Below are 17,414 nucleotides of genomic sequence, written 5' to 3'. Positions count from 1 at the left end.
TTCTGATGGGGAACCGAACTGAAAGTGAAACTTATCCATGCTCTCTTCAAAGCCAGACTTCTTTGACAAAAACAGCAGTTTTGCCTCACTAAACACAGGAGCTGCTGCTCTACCACTGCCTCCATCAGTTAATTTGTTTGGGTTATCGTGTGACTTTGGTGTCTTAAAAGGATAATTCGAATACACCAAAGTCAGACAACAACACAGCCAACTAAATCGAGGCAGTGGTAGACCAGCAGCTCCTGTGTTTAGCGAGGCTAAATTACTGTTTTTGTCAATGGAGTCTGGCTTTGAAGGAAATGTGGATAAGTTTCACACTGTTGGAAAGTGCTGTCTGTTTGTGAAGTACTACGCATACGGCTGGATAAATGAGACTTGGCAATACCGTACGAGTTGTGTGAGAGTTTGTAAACAGATGTTTTGATATACACCAATCAGCCAAAACATTAAAACTACTAACAGATGAAGTGAATAACTTTGATTATTTTGTTACAATGCAATGTTCTTCTGAGGAACCTTGGGTCCTGGCATTCATGTAGATGCCACTTGACTCGCACCACCCACTTAAACACTATCGCAGGACAAATAAACCCCCTCATGGCAACGGCACTCCCTGATGGCAGTGCCTCCCCAGGCAGGACAATGCATCATGCCACACCAGGGCTCGGCAGACGTGACTAAGCTCAAGGCGTCAACCTGGCCTCCAAATTCCCCAGATCCCAATCTGATTGAACAGGACTCAAAGGTTCATCAACAATGCCTTGGTGCCAGACGCCACCAAATGTCCTTTGTCCAGGCCTCGACAGGTCAGAGGCTCCACCGTAGATCGGACTTGGCTCTGACCTGTTGAGGCCCAGACAAAGGACCTTTGGGGCACCGGTTTGTCCCACAGATGCTTGATCAGATTGGGATCTGGGGAATTTGAAAGCTTGGTTGATGCCTTGAACTCTTTGTCAGATTCATTTGGCCATTCCTGAGCAGTTTATGGTGTGGCATGGTGCATTGCCTCGCAGTGCCACTGCCATCAGGGGCACTGTTGCAATGAGTGGGGGTACTTGGTCTACAACAATGTTTAGGTGGGTGGAGTGCGTAAAGGGGCATCCACATGAATGCTAGGACCAAAGGTTTCCCAGCCGAACAATGTATTATAACGAAACCATCAATGTTATTTACTTGTTTTGCCTCATTGGTGTAGTTTTGCTGTTGTTAAAATATGGCTCTATGACTTCAATTCATGTTCTCAGTTTTTGGATTCTTTGTTCACCATAGAGGCATGTGAGAAAAACAAATTTGTCTTCACAAATTAAACGTAACATAGGGTGAGCAATTGATAAACAAATGGTCATTCAGGGGGTGAAGTATTCCTTTAACAGCTGTGGGTAGAGGTTATTATAACACACCACGTAAACAGAGATCAGCAAAACAGTGTCAATGTTTTTACCAGTTTTTCTGCAGTGTTGTTTCCCTCTGGCTATTACACATGCTGTTTACAAAACAAACAAAGGTCTCATTAAAGCATCCACAAAGCAGTTTATTATTTACATTTGCATCCAAACTATTTACATACAGTACATGCTCTTACATTCCACGAAGCAACACTTCAAGCCTCAAGTGTTTCGATTTAGTTGAGATTTTTATGCTTTTATTTGGACAACACAAGGAAAACAATGGGTAACAGATCAATTCAGATTGGATCAAGTGTAATAATACATACAAGTATGAATGAAATAAACGATGTGGCACATTGTGCTATACATAGATTTACATTTTGTTTTGTGTTACAGGGCTGACATGGGATGTTCAGAAAGCACAGGAATGGATAGGATTCAAAAGACAGATATTTAAATGCCCTGCACACCCACACAGGTGTTTACAGTGATTTTGGTAAGTTAGATCTGCCGCTATTGATGTTAAGTGAAGGCACGAAACTCAGTCTGCTACCAAGAGTGACAGAAGTCTAATGTCCCTCAAACAGGTTTGAAAATACAACCAGGCAAGTCAGGTAACTGTCAATCAAGCACTGACCTGGGGGAAGCTCTAATTAGGCAAATAAAGTGAAAACACCTGTGTATGTGGATCATGGCTGCAGGGCTAAACGTCTGAATATACACCTGAAGAGCTCATAGAGGAGTTATGTTGTTGTTGTTGTGTAGGTTCCCAGCCTGCAGCATCCCGAATCATTTTAGTTTAAGAGACTTAAATCAGTTGATGTAGAGGCCAGACAACAAGCTGTGTCATCACCCTGCAGATTACGTCTCTTGTGTCCCGACTGTTGAGTTCAAAGCCGTTAATAAAACTGTATATTCTGATGAGAGACTCTCCAAACGTAAATACTGTACACCTGTTCACACACAAAGACACGCAGTCACCGTGGTTACATTCAAGATTGAACCTGAGACCTACAATAAGTCTTACAGTAAGTAATTATGTAACGCTAACTTATATTTACTAAACCAATCAATTGACAGTTAAATGATTAACAATAACTGAGCTCAGGGAATATTTTAAAGGGACAGTTCACCCTTAAAATCAAAACTATATATTTTTCCTCTTACTTGTAGTGCTATTCATCAGTCTGGATTGTTTTAGTGTGAGTTGCTGAGTGTTGAAGATATCAGCCATAAGATGTCTGCCTTCTCTTGGATATAATAGAACTAGATGGCACTGGGCTTGTGGTGCTCAAAGCGCCAAAAAAAAAAAAAAAAAACTTTTGAAAAACTCAACAGCATTGTCTCTTTCCAGAAATCATGACCCGGTTACTCAAGATAATCCACAGACCTTGTTGTGAGCAGTTTCATATAGGAACTATTTTCTTTCTATGGAACTACACCCAACAATTGTATCACTACTAGGGTTGGGTATCGCACTGACTGAATTATGTTGTTACTACTGAGTACCAATTAACGTTAGATCTATTGGTGTCAAATGTCAGCACGTAAGTCAGTACCCGGTACCTGGGTGAAAGCAGCTGGTTTTCACCAGAGGCAGAAGGGCCATGAAGCACCCCGAAGCCTGGAAGCCAGCCACAGAGCTTTAAAACTGCTTCATCGGTCACTCCATTGGTCACTTCATCAGACACTCCATCAGCCGCTTCATCGGCCGCTCCATCAGCCACTCCATCGGCGGCTTCATCGGTCACTCCATCAGTCACTTCATCGGCCGCTTCATCAGACACTCCATCGGTCACTCCATCAGTCACTTCATCGGCCGCTTCATCAGACACTCCATCGGTCACTTCATCGGTCACTCCATCGGCCACTTCATCGGCTTCCCAGCGAGCCAAAACTATTGCTGCAATGCCGATCTGCCAGCATAGTTTTGACATCTGGTCTATTTTCTTTTCTATATTATTTCAGTGATAGCCCAGTATCACTGCTAGACAAGCAGACGCACATGCACACACACACACGCAGACAGACAGAGAAGATTAGCTCTTTGGCTAATTAGAAAAGAGCAGAGGAGCAAAATTGAACTGAAGTGTACTACTATTACAGAGAAATGTAAGTACAGAAACAGGTACTGTTGGGTACCTGTACTGAAGTCCAGGTACCAGAACCAGTACTGGTATGACAGCATGCATCTACTGCTAGTTCACATTACAGCTCAGCCAAGGATAACACCTTTAATGTTTGCATCTCATGCTGTCACAAGCACAAGCCCCAACGCATGAGCAGATGCACACTTCCTTCTGTGCAGTGATACAATTGGCGGTGTAGTTCAGTAGAAAGAAAATAGTTCCTACATGAAACTGCTCACAACAAGGTCTGTGGATTATCTTGAGTAACTGGGTCATGATTTCTACAAAGAGACATTGCTGATGAGTTTTTCAAATGTGTTATTTTGGTGTTTTGAGCACCACGAGCTGAGTGCCATCTAGTTCCATTATATTCAAGAGAAGGCAGACAATTCTATGGCCGATAAAATATGCATGTGAAAAATAGCACTACAGGTAAGAGGAAAAATATATGTTTTTGATTTTGGGGTGAACTGTCCCTTTAACTGTGGGGATTCTCTTAAATTGTATTTTCAGTGCCTCACTTCAGAGGGTGTTTAGCTGTAGAAATATTTAGTAAGTAAGTAATTAGTAAGATGTTGGCTTATCTTTTTTAATAGCAGCTGAAAATACATGTAACATGACAAATATCTTGAAATAGCTGAAACCCTTGATGCACAAAGACTGAACCAGATGTCGGCCAGTGAGCATGGCCGAAACATGTTGGTGATTTTAATGTTCATCATGAACTAGCCATTTAATAAAGGCCTTTTAACTTTTGCACCAGAGAAGAGTTGCCTTGGATTTTGTTTTTTTCAAGATTGAACCAGATGTCGTTGAACTTTTTAAAACTGTCTGGGAGTTCCCTATCTTCACACACAACACAGCTGAGTCTGATCAGATTCTGTCGGCGCTTTTTGTCTTGAGCTCAGTGAACCAAACACATCAAAGTAAAACTTTTAATCTTGGCGTATTTCATCCTTACTGTGGTAAAAATCTCAATAAGGCACACATAATACACACATATAACACTTTCCCCGTGTTACGCCACCATAAAACAGCGCTGTGCAGCCTGTTGCATGAACCTGTATGTACAGTACGTTACATCATAATGTGAATGATTTATAGTGCAAAGCAGGCCACAAGTACCTTGATGTTAGCCTTTTTTAAATAAAGCTGCCTGTTATGTAAGGTTGTGTGTGTGTGTGTGGTTCGTACACGTTGCAGATGGTGCAGAGCTGAAAAGCTGGTCATCCAAGGAGCCCGTCCCCGGAGTCAACGCCAGTCATTTCCATTTGAACAGGTCTCACTTACTTCATTTGATGGCTTTAAGAGTCCTTTTCCTCCATAGCTGCTACAGTACAGTACGTGTCCACACCTGTTTCATTCCTCTGCCTCCATATTCCTCCACAAACATCAAACCTGGAGGAAATGAGCAAAAGTCAGCCTCTTAGTGTTTGTGTGTGTGCGTATGTTTTAACTCTTTAGGGTCAAGGGTATAATTGGCCGTTTTTGACTACTTTTGATTTTACCTTTAAAATTTCACCTTAAAAACTGTTTAGCTTGCCTTGATTGGTGTCATTGTTTCAGCACAACCTCACCTGTGTGACTTTACAGTTAATTTTTTCATTTTGACTTACTGTATTAACACATTGGACCTAAAATCACACAAAAACACCACCAATAGGAAAGGGGGTGTCATGTTTGTTCCTGCACGAACGCACACCAAATGTGACGACAGATATTCAGGAAAAAGCATGGCGTAAATTATCTATCATAAGTCTGGTTTTACTTGGCCTATCAACACAATTTAAAACTGGTATATAGTTTGAAGTTCGCACTTTTGACACAAAGTTGAAACGGAGACTCAGCAGGGCTGCGTCTTGCTGCTATGTCATCTTAAATCGGTCATGTGATGTGGACATACTGGTGCGTCCGTCGACTCCAGAGTACACAATATATCTTTTGATATATTGTCATTGGCACAATATATCTTTTTTATTTGTCTTTACAGTATCAGTGTTTGCTTATTGTTACAAGCTGTGACAACACGACTGGTGTAGTTTATCACCTTGTAAGTCTATGTGTATGTCATCACAGCAGATGCTGTCCCAGGTGTTTATATGTCTGTTGACAGCGTGATAGCATCACAACCGTGCAAGATGCAGTCACGAAACTTTACACATGTGTAGTTGAGATCAAAATGAAGGCCAGCTTCACAGATGGGTGTGGTCGGAGCAAGGGTGGTGGAAGTAGGAGGGTAGGAAGTCGGGAAGGGGCCACTGTCCCACAACTTTACGCCCCTGGCCCACATTTTTTTTAATACGCAGATCGCTGGTGTGATCCTGAAGAAACATGGCCTCTAATTTGTCTTTAGTGTTTGGTTTTCCAAAATGAATAAGTTGATAAGTTAATAAGTAAGTTTGTGCTTTCAGGGATTTAGCATTTTCTCCAAAAAATAAAAAAAGATCACAACTGAAAATTGAAAATCCGTCATTTTAAGTTTCTAATTTTCCTAATTTTTCTTGTCTCTTATGTAATGAGTTTATTTTCCACAGATTTCGTTTCAATAAATAAAAAATTGCAAATAAGAATTATCTGAAAGCTTTTCAAAGTTAAATAAAAAATTACAATTGATAATAATTTGTTAATGTTTCATTCATTTTAAGACTTTTATGGATAATTTAAACATGAGAAAAATGTTTTATGCAAATAATATCTCTGCTGAACTTAATTATGACAATCTTTGGTGTCTCACAGTGTTGACAAAAACCTAATACTGTTTTCAAAACATTGTTTCAAGACATATTTGATAACCTATATCTTGCTTTTTACAAGTATATATTAGTTGTTTTTTTTAAAGAGATCAACTACAAATATTTTTTTTTAATTTAAAACCAGTTTTTTCCCTGTTCTTTAGACTCACTCAGTGACTTCTTGCAGAGGTTTGAGTGTGCGCACATCAACAAATCTTTTACCCTGTGTGTATGTGCAGTGCTGTCCATCAGGCTCTGTCTCAGCAGGCTTGTCACCACCTCAAGCTCCTGCTCGGCCTCCCGAACCTTCGGATCCAGCTGGAGGACTTCCTGGAGGTCACTGCTGGCCGACAGGTAGTCCTGGAAAGAAGAAATTAATAGAGTGAGTGGAGAATATCATCATGAATAAATGCACAGATCCTGAATGTGTGTGTTGTGCACCTGTAAACCCTTAAAAGCCAGGGCTCGTCTGTAGAAGGCTTTCTTGTTGCTCGGCTCAAGCTGCAGCGCAGAGTCACAGTCCTGTTTGGCCTCTTCAAAGCGATTTAGTTTCAGGAAACAAATGGCTCTGACGAAAAGTACAGAAGAAGAAAAGGGTCAGTGAAAGCAGCATGTCCACTGTTGACATTCAGGATGCTGCTGCAGGTAATGGAAAATATGGATGGATGGTCATGTGGTGCCCTCTGCTGTTTCTCACATTATACTGTCCTTAAAGGAGATCAGACTGTTGTTGAATCAACATTATGTTACATCCAGAGCTGTGATCTCCGTTTTTACAGTCTATGGAGCTACTTACTGGCTCAACAGCAGATATTGTAGACTCACTTACACCATTTTTTTCCCAATCCATTTTACCTACAGTGTTTACCTGTGCCTCTATTGCCTACCATACACTAGAAGACTGGAGGTTTTAGTCACACATTATAAGATTTTGCAAAGACATGGGGATCTTGCAGGATATATTTGTACTATTTGCAAGATTACAACTAAATTCCTTTTGAGATTATTTCCCATCTCGCTCCTGGTGATAAAAATTACACCACCCTACCTTTAAGTAAAATGACATATTTAAAAATTCCTCACACGTCCACAAAAACACATATGTCCAGCAGCACACGATAAAAGGTGATACATGTTGACAGTACTGTTGTCAATTCAGCATCAATATAATCAGTAAATTTAAACTTTATTTGCGTACAAACTTTACATTTTGGATTTTGCTGCCTCAACTCGACTCCACTGGTTAGCTGCTCCATTTCAGGAGGCTGGGAATGAGAAGCCAACCGTTTCAAAATATAAGATTTCTCAGTAAAATAAGTGCTGGTTGGTGGATCAGATAAAGGCTGAATTAAACACTCCTGTTCACTCCACAGCTCCAGCAGTTTCTCCTCCTTTTCCACAGCACAAGTTCACAGTCCTGCACCTCCCAGAATCCCCTCCATGTTTACTGTCTACCTGTTTTGCTGCTTCCTGTTTGGTGCTGGAGAGAGCATGCCTTCTGGTTGTTGACAATGTTCACTGTTTGCATGAGCCAAGACTAAAAACTTACAATAACATTAAACATGTTTAATTTTGTCAAAACGACAAGAAGCAAAAATGACTTAAAACAGCTGGAGCTGAGTTTAAAGACCACCTTACACCAAACAATCAGGATCACAGCTCACAGACTTAAAACTCTCATGAGTGTATTTCTTGTAATTTTGTTAGAATTTGTCTGTGACAGTGAAAATGCCTTAAGACTTAAAGTGTAAAAGGCGACACACAGTGTTTAATTCAGTGACTATGTTCTCATGTGTTTGCAGTCAAGGGTCAAAGTTGCACGCCGGGGTTTTTTCATGCCTACCTGTTTGTGTAGACGGCACATTCATCAGGTTTCAATGTGAGACATTCACAGTACTTTTCCAGAGCTTCCTGAAAGTGGCCTTTCTTGACCAGGTCGTTGCCTTCTCGTTTCAGTAAAGTAAAGCGGGCGTCTTTTCTTCTGGCTGTGGACAGAAAATCGCAATTTAGCATCAATTCAGGACTGAAACATCTGAAAGAAAAAAACAATCTTCAGTTTCAGTGGAGGTTAATATGGAGATGATACACATGTCAGGGCAGACTGTGTTGAACATTGTTTGTCTTCTAAGATGCTTTTCCATCAGCTCAGCGAACAATCTTTTCTAAGAGTGATCAATAAATCCATCAGCCTGTCAGCAGCAGCACCAGTCTGAATGGACCAGAGGGGATGAGTCAACTCCTGCTTACTGAGCTCTCTGCTGTGCTGAGAAAGACTTGGGGAAACACACAGATGGTTTAACATATCCATAGACCCATGGATACATATACACAAATACTTATCTAGTGAGAGAGAAAAACTGACACATCATGGCTTGAAATTCGCACTTGCTGTGTAGTACATGTACCCAAGGTTATTTTTTACTCTGGCTTAGAGGCCTGTCAATAATACCACATGCTGCTTTGCACAGTGCAACACCTGTCTTCAGACTTTTTATTCTAAAAAATACTCTGTAGCTGAAACTGATGGGCAAAACACCAGTATTCTTAATCAATCACCTCTGAGGCAGATAAAAACATCCCACAAACAGCTGTTTCTCCTCTTTTAGTCTTAGTGTTTTAGGTGCTGTTGTTTATAAATGAACAACCATATTTATCCAACCTAATAAACACAGTATATTTTTCATTAACCTAAATCAGATTTTTTATGGGGATGAAGAAACCTGAAAAAAGGGGAAAAAAGTACTATAATCTAAAATGTGATACCTCCTGGAGCTCTCATTTTGATGACCAAAAATGTATTTTCAGTACCAAAAGAAAAAAATATACTGTGCAAGATTTTCCAAAAAAGCAAAACAATGAATAGAGTCACACAGAATTTATGATCTCAATCTCTAATTACCCACTCTCAGTGTGTGGTGGTGTATTTATCTCTCTGCCTGTACTTCTTATTCTTATTTTCTTCTTATTTTCTGTGCTCCTGGTGTTTATAGGTTTGTTCCTCCACAGCGCTCAGGTGAGGTCAAGGCTTTATAAAAAGGTAGCGACCAGATGCCAGACCATAAGCAGCAGGAATCCAAAAGACAGCACTGACCAAACCTGCAAATATAGTGAGATGAAACGCCAAACGAGAGTGAATCTGAGGCTGGCTTTTACTATCTGAACAATGAAAAAATACAACAGTATAGTATCAAACGTGCAGGCAGCATCAGGAGAGTAAGAGAACTGCGAATTGTAATAAAAAGTTCACGTATCTAGTTTTTAAGCAAACCATTATCTTCTGAAGAGAGCACAGTGACCAGACCTGCTGATCTACATGAACTGAAGCTGCTTGTTTTAAATGGTCACAGTGACACGACTGGGAGGTCAGGTGACTGGGACTGGAGGGAAAGGGGTTACTGCAGTGCAGACGAGGGAAAGTGGAAACAGGTGAGCGTGTGGACGAGGGAGTCAGGTAACTGGAGCAGGTGGAAATTCAGGGGGGCATCTGGTGGACAGGTAGAGAATTGCTGAATGGGTGTGGGAAGACTGTGACACCATTAAAATGATCATTACAGAGGTCTGCCTCTTTGGAACAACCTCCCACCATCAACTTGCAAACAAAGTTTTTTGTAAATTGTACATTTCTATTAATTTGGCACGTCTGCTTCGTCATGAAAGTCTTTGTGACTCTTGTTGCAAACAAGACACACTCATGGCTGCAGGCATGTAGCATCTACTTGCATTACATCATCTGCAACATGATAATCAGTTAATGACCATATCAAACCTCCATGTGGGTATCAAAACCAAACAAGCGAGCATTACAGTCTGACACAAATGTATGAGCACTGAATCAAATCTAGAGCACGCCAGGCTGCCTACAAGGGATCAGGCCCTCATCGACAACAGTTACAGTTGCCCATCACATACAGATGAGCACAAAAATGTCTCTGTATATTTTGGATATTAAATGCGAGGGCCACGTGTCAACAAACCAGCATACATCAGTAAAAGCCTAATTTTTTTTTACATTTTTATTTTCTTTTTTATATTTGTGCATGTGTGCAACTAAACCAAACTAAACACCAGATGCCAAAAAACACAGCATTTCAGTGTGATTATCAAGATACTGACTTAGAGTCTGTGGTCAGAACTACAGAGGTTGGGATCTTCTGGTATTTTTCTTTATCTAAAAGCATAAAAATCTGCTCTTACAAAACAGGATTTAATCAACAAATATGAAGAGTTTAATACTGATGAGATGGACCACTTCCTATCTGTTTCCCCAGCAACAGCAGTGTGCTATTCAGAGATTAGCTCTGTTCTGTCTATGCTCTATATTCGTTAAGTGTTTATGGACGTGTGTGTGTGTGTGTGTGTGTGTGTGTTCATTTTTATAGTGTATGTGTGTGCTTTTTTATACTCGACCATACGTATTTAAATATATTTGAATATATGATACATGTGGAACCTCCTGGTCTGTGTGATGAGCAGCAGTAGTCGACAGGAAACTTGACCTGGATTGTTCCATTACAGCAGCGCTACACTCTGTGTGGATCGCCTTCCCATCTGCATTATTGATGATCCACCCAGACACACACACACACACACACACCATATCTCCCAGCTGGAGTGCCTTCACCACTGCTCATCAGCACTGACACACTGATTCTCACTGACCGACTTCTGCTGCTGCCTTATGATTCCATGATTTAAGGGTATTATTTCAGGGTTTACCACCCAAAACTCATCAGGCAATATTTGAAATAAACAATTGTGTTCAAGTAAAACAAAAAAGGTAGAACAAGACCTTTTTTAGAAAACAAGTAAATTACAGATATACATAATGATACAAATCCTAGAATCCTGCAGAGTGTAGGTACATGTGCTTGTGAACAGTTTAGGGGACACACTTGGAGGTTATGTGCCCTCAGCGCATGTTTGTATTTAAAATGCACCACTCCTCACTGAGCTAAGAGGAAGTGATGTCACTCACCTTCCTCCTGCGCAGCCCTGGCGGCTCGGGCTTGAGCCACTTCGGCGCTGACCGGTTTGTCTCTGTGTTGCAGCTGGACGGACAGAGGGACGGTGGGAATCTCCGGAAGCTTCTCTCTCCACTCGGGTCCGTCCTGCTCGATAAGCATCTTGGTGATCCTGGCAGAGGACGCGGAGAGTACAACATGCAGTGTGAGCACGGAGAGTGTAATTAGCTAGAATAATGCTGGGCTTCACTGTGATGCTCAGAGAGAACATTAACTACGGCTCAGTGAAATGTTCCAGTAACAGTGACAGTGTGACAGAGAGACAGCATACTAGGACCCTGAAACTAAAGTAGGAAAATAGCACTTCTACTCATAAGTGAGTCGGCCCTTTAAAGGTCTAGTGTGAAGGATTTAGTGGAATCTAGCCGTGAGGTTGCAGATTGCAACCAACTGAAACTTCCCCAAGTGGCAAGCATGTTGGAGAACTACGGTGGCTGACGCGAAAATACAAATAGCCCTATTTCGAGCCAGTGTTTGATTTGTCTTTCCTGAGCTACTGTAGAAACAATATGGCGGACTCTGGGGAAGAGGACCTGCTAATGGATGTATAAAGAGAACTGGATACAGCATTGGAGGCGGGGCTCTTTTCATTCCTATGCCCTTCACTACCTTGAATGTGGATGAAAAAATTCAACCGTGTGGCTCATCTAGACTTTTCCAAATGTTGTTGGACCAAACGGATCAAATCCTGATCGTGAAACGAGTCACATGAGGGTTGTGCGCTCAAAATAAATTCATCTACTTATTTATAGACCTCTCTTTCACAATGTAAGTCGATGAGAAGAAGTCATTTGGGGCCACATGGCATCACATGACGGACCCGGACGTTGTGACTGCACAGTGTGACCACCTTGTAAATTGGCTTTAAAGTCCGGAGCTAATCCTGGGAGCTTGAGCCTGCTCCATATGTAGATATAAATGGCTCATTATGAGGTAATGAAAACACAATGAGTCTTACTTTCAGGTGAATATACAATAATGAAAACACAGGTATGAATTTTGTATTTAATTTCAGTCAATAGATGACCAATGATTAATAAGCTCTTCAACCCTTATTAAGTGAACACTGTACAACACAACTGCACGTAAAAAAATATCATAGAATGGTTAATCGTCAGTGTGACGATGTAACAAGCAGAAACAGGCGACAGTTTATAATGTGTGGTTGTGCTCAGCTGACCTGTGGACGCTGTCGTGAGCCGCCTGCACCCCGGTGTCTATCTGCAGGACGGTCTTATAATCCACGTAGGCCTTTCTGTAGCGCTCCAGTGACTCATAGGCCATAGCTCTGCGCAACAGGGGCTTCAACGAGAAGGGCTGCAGCTCCAAAGCCCTAAGAGGATCAGAGAGAGGCACAGACAGAGGATCAAACCGTCTACACCTGCACACTGTGTCGCAGGTGTAACTGGGCTGATCTGTAGCTCTCCATTCATAAACATGTGAGGGAGTACGTAGACAAAGAGATTCCTGCAGCTGAAAACGGGCATGTAGCACATTTATAGTTTACAAGGGGGGAATGAAGGTAAAACTAAAACTGAATACACAATCATGAAGGAATTATATGAAAAATTAGAAGCTGTAAGAACTTATGTCTGCCACCTAAAACGGGATGTAGAGTGGGGAATACAAAACTTGCAAACACCATCTTAAAGCTGTCGTTGGTAACTTTTATAAAGGCAATTTTGTGTCACATTTGCTGAAACTGTCACAACGTCCAAACAGTAGTACATGAGACAGATAGTCTGTGAAAATCATCATGTCCCTCCTCCTCTTCCTACTGCCTCTAATGGCATTTTCCTAGAATCTACTGCTGCCCGCCAAAAACAACTAATCAGAGCCGAGGATTCTCGAACGCAGCTGTCAATCATGTCGATCACTGCTCATGAACTGTGGTCAAACTGTCAAACTAGGCAGCACTGATCTTATATGAATCATTATTCTGGCACTGCACTGCCTACTTCTCGCCTCAAATGTTTTAGAAACATATTTTAGTGTACTGTTTAGCTGTAAAATGAGAAAGCTGGTCCAATCTGTGGGTGATTCTTGGTGCTTCAACTGTTTTCAACATGGCAGCAGGGTCACAAACTCTCATTTTACAGCTAAACAGTACACTAAAATATGTTTTTGAAAACATTTTAGGTGAGAAATAAGCAATGCAGTGAAATAATCTTGATTCATATTTGACTAGTTTGACTGCAGTTCATAGGCAGTGATTGACAGCTGCGTTAGAGACCCCTCGGCTCTGGTGGGTTGTTTTATTCTCCTGCAGTGAGGCCATTAAAAGCACTACAACGCAGTAGTGCAGGCAGACAGTCTCATTTAATGCTGTGTAAATATAGTGGCAGTTTCAGCAAATATAACAAAGAGTTATTTTTAATAAAAGTGTCCTAATGTAGCTTTAAGGGGGAACTCATGTAAGCCTTCAGTAGGTGCAGAGGGAGCTGCATGAAATCTGATAAATTGCCTTAAGTGATGTCACTTGAGTCAGTGGGTTGGGGTCGAAGACTAAGAGTTAGAAAATGAAAATAAAATTGTGGGTGTAGAGTTTGAAAGGAGCGAGGTTACCAGACGTCTGTGGGGAGCTACTCATCTCTGCTTGAGGCTGCATTAGCTGCTACTAGTACAGCACATCCAAATCTCTGTCCTAGCTGTTGCTGGTTAAGTTGCATTGTGGGTAATGTAGTTTTCAGACAAGGAAGAAGAATGTGTGGAGTAAAAAATACAATATCTCTGGTCTTTTTAAAAACGCTTTCCATCATAAGCCTGACAAAAATATACAAGTGCAATGCTACACTGGTGGAATGGTGTTTTAAATCTGACAGAAACATGCATGTGCAGAGCTCATCACATACTTGGTACAGTCCTGTATGCAGTCTGTGCTGTTTCCATCCTTCAGGTAACAGGCGGCTCTGTTGGAGTAGAGGATACACACGTCCTCTGGGCTGTCAATGCCTGCAGGGGAACAAAACAAACCCACTTATCTGAGAGACCAGATGCTGACAAAGCAATCCTGCCACCAACTTTTACTGTACTTTGTGGCTACAGAGAGAGAATATGACAACAAAAACAGTTTACTGTAAAGTGTACACTGGCCAGAGATGCTGAGGGAGTGAAAGGCAGACACATAAATTGTAGTCATTATCTGCTTTGTCCTTTCTGCTCCAAGTCTCCACTGCAGTTTCACAACTGCCAGCAGAGCATCAGTCATTAGGTGCTGCTTCAGTGCCTGAAAGCTGATGTCAACACAGCAGTGATGATACTCTAGTACATTTCTGCTTTCATTTTTACTTTGATAAAAAGACATAACTGCATATTGTTTTCATCGCTTTCCTTTCCTTTCCCGTCAAGTCTATGAAAATGAGTCTTATCAGCCTGTCTCCAGTGCTGCAGAAAAAAGCGATCCCTCTATGAGAGTAAAAGTTGGCTGAGTGCTCTTAAAGGTGCAGCATGACATTCAATCTCACCTAAAAGCCCCCATTCACCAGCTCATGACTCCTATCTACGGTCAGCGGTGTTGTCTCGTGCCAACACTGCACTCACAGATCACCAATGATGCCTCATGTCTCAGCTGCAGTTTTTTAGATGTTAGAGTGAAAATCCAGACAGGTGACAGATCTGAGGAGTGACCTGTACTCATCCTGTGCTAGAATTATAGTCCAGGATCGGTGAGCACTTGCATGCAGATTTGGTAAATGGAGGAAATTGTGCAGCATGACAAGCATGATGGATTCAAAACTGACATGGGATACTGTGGATTGTGGAGCCAGAAGACTCTCTGAGTCAACTTGTATCTGATACTCTAATAAAGGCTAGTACGCAGATGCTAGGAGAAGCTTCCTGTCTGTCTCTGTGCCACCGATTTGTTATTGTTTCTACGTTATTGACATGGCAGCAGAGGTGGGACCAAGTCATTGTCTTGCAAGTCACAAGTAAGTCTCAAATGTCTGCATTCAAGTCCCAAGCCAAGAGCCAAGTCAAGTCTTAATTCCTGAAACTTGAGTTTTGAGTCCTAAACAAGTGCTAATGCGCTCCTCAACCAATGTAAAGCCATTTTAACGGAGTAAAAATGAATTAAATGTGCAAAAATCATAAATGCTTCTTTAAAATTTGCATTCATTTCTTAAAACTAGTTTGTCAAAAAGTAACTTAGCTGTTAAGCTAAGGTTTGCTGAGCATTAGCTCACTTACTATCTTAATATTAGCCTCAACCTAATGTTCTTTGTGCAACTTCAGATGTCAAAGTTGGAAGTTGTTGCGTCTTTTGCTGTAATTTTCAAAATGCACGTTTTGTATATACTGCAGTTTGTTTTTTATTGACCTCTGCATAGTTTTAGTACGGGACCAAAATTATCTTTGGTATCATTTTATCCAAAAGGCACTCAGGAACGTAACGTTAGGTCTTCTCCTGCAACTTGATTTGTTGCTGTGGTATTGGTTCAAACTTCAAAGTGCTGGGGATGAATGACGTTGATGTTAATGCAGGAAATGAAGGGAAATGAATGGATTTGTAGCACACTTTTTGAATAACATACTTTTAAGTCTTTGGGCTTGGAGGAAGCTATGACGTACTTTCAGGTCAAAGGGCTCGAGTTCAAGTGAAGTCACGAGTCACTGGTGTTTAAGTCCAATAAATTTGGTCATGTCAAGTTTAAAGTCATCAAATTTGTGACTCCAGTCCACATCTCTGCTTGACGGCCATCAGAAGTTGCACAGCAGAGTGACACATTTTTACTGTAACAATTTTAAAACATTATCACTCAAGTTTTTACTGTGTGACTTTTTACTAGAGTTAAAATGACGTCTTTTAAAATATATATATTTTTAAACTAAACACCAGAATAACACAGACTTCATCTTCACAAAAAGTAAATTGTGTAATTTCTACAACAGTAAACTGAATATCTCTGGGTGTCGCACTGTTGATCAGACAAATATCTCAGCTTGTGTTTTAGGAAACTGTACGAGGCATTTTCACTGTTTACTGACATTTCAAAGACCAAACAAGTCATAGATTAATTGAGAAAATAAGCCCTACTCATTACTATTATTTACTTTGACATAAGCTCTTATATGGCATGCAACTTAACTGGCACTGACAACATCAATTCAATTTTTTTTTTTTTTGGTTGTACAGTATATTGTGTATGATAAGATTAACAACCCAGAATTGTTTCTACAAACCAGATAGATAAATGTGTCTAATGAACAGAGGTGTTTCTCCTCGGATGAAATGCTGCTCATGAGGTGAATATACACAACTGTTCATATCTTCCCCACCTGCTTCTGCACATCCATCAATGGCCTGTGTGTACTTCTCCAAGGCGTCTCCAAATTGCCCATGTTTGAAGAGGTGGTTCCCTGCATTCTTGAGCCGGGCCAGGTGAGGAGGAAGAGCGCCAGCAGGGGCGTCCAGATAACTTGTGTCCACTGCAGGGCTGTCCTGCTTCCCTTGTCCACCAGCAGAGCTGTTTTCCCTCTGAGTGCCATTGGCCACCCCCTTCCCTGGAGCTCTCTGAGTCTGGGGCTTTTCCACACCGGCTCCACCCCGGCTTCTCGTCCCGGTCCCTGCTGTGGCCTGATCTGGTCTTCCTCCTCCTCCTCCTCCTCCGCTGCCTGGAGGCTTCTCCTGTGCGTTCCCCATAGCTGCACTCCCTCTGCAGTGTGTTCAAACTCTTCCTCCCTCCCTGCCTCTCCCTCTCGCGGAGCTGCAGCTACATCTGAGCCTGGTTGGGGATTTCTGCTGGACACGCCCCCTGGATGAGATGTGAGGTGTGACGTCACAGATGGGGGAAGTGCCACAGCGATGCAGTGCTGCAGTAGGACAGCTGTGATGGGAGAGCCTCAGATTCGGCTTCAGAGGAGAGGTTTTGGTGGCTGGACAGACAAACAGCAATACAGACAGAAATATATATAAAAAAAAAACTGAGGGACCAAATGGGCAGACACAGATGCATGACACTTTGATGCAGATTAAGAGCAGCCATGCCACATAACAGGAGTGAACCCATTACAATTTTAATACTGTATATTCTTACATGCTCTTTTGTCACTGATCAAATTCAGTATTTGCGCTTTACACCTTCACAAAAAATGCCTTGTATCTATTTTTTTATTTCATGATAAATTAAAACTCTTTTTAGGCGA

The 17,414-nt window shown here is 41.5% G+C and overlaps 1 protein-coding gene across 2 annotated transcripts; it reads right to left on the bottom strand.

The window, feature by feature from the left end:
• Positions 1–1,510: 1,510 nt before the first annotated feature.
• Positions 1,511–16,959, bottom strand: spag1a (sperm associated antigen 1a). Of its 2 annotated transcripts, XR_013493561.1 has the most exons (9): positions 16,548–16,959; positions 14,123–14,222; positions 12,451–12,603; positions 11,225–11,382; positions 8,093–8,234; positions 6,691–6,817; positions 6,472–6,609; positions 4,712–4,915; positions 1,511–2,341 (listed from the first exon to the last, which is right to left on the bottom strand). XR_013493561.1 is itself a non-coding variant. In XM_078175513.1 (8 exons), exons 1-8 carry the CDS (start codon positions 16,909–16,911, stop codon positions 4,910–4,912), a joined length of 1,188 nt encoding a protein of 395 aa, XP_078031639.1. In that variant the 5' UTR covers positions 16,912–16,959; the 3' UTR covers positions 1,511–4,909. The 2 variants fall into 2 exon arrangements, 1 of the variants encoding a protein (XP_078031639.1); XM_078175513.1 differs by having other exon boundaries at positions 1,511–4,915.
• Positions 16,960–17,414: the final 455 nt, after the last annotated feature.

Source organism: Epinephelus lanceolatus, chromosome 16 (genome assembly GCF_041903045.1).
Source record: "Epinephelus lanceolatus isolate andai-2023 chromosome 16, ASM4190304v1, whole genome shotgun sequence".
Classification (NCBI taxonomy): Eukaryota; Metazoa; Chordata; class Actinopteri; order Perciformes; family Serranidae; genus Epinephelus; species Epinephelus lanceolatus.
The sequence above is the reverse complement of the archived record's forward strand: the minus strand, read 5'-3'. Positions and strand labels throughout refer to the sequence as shown.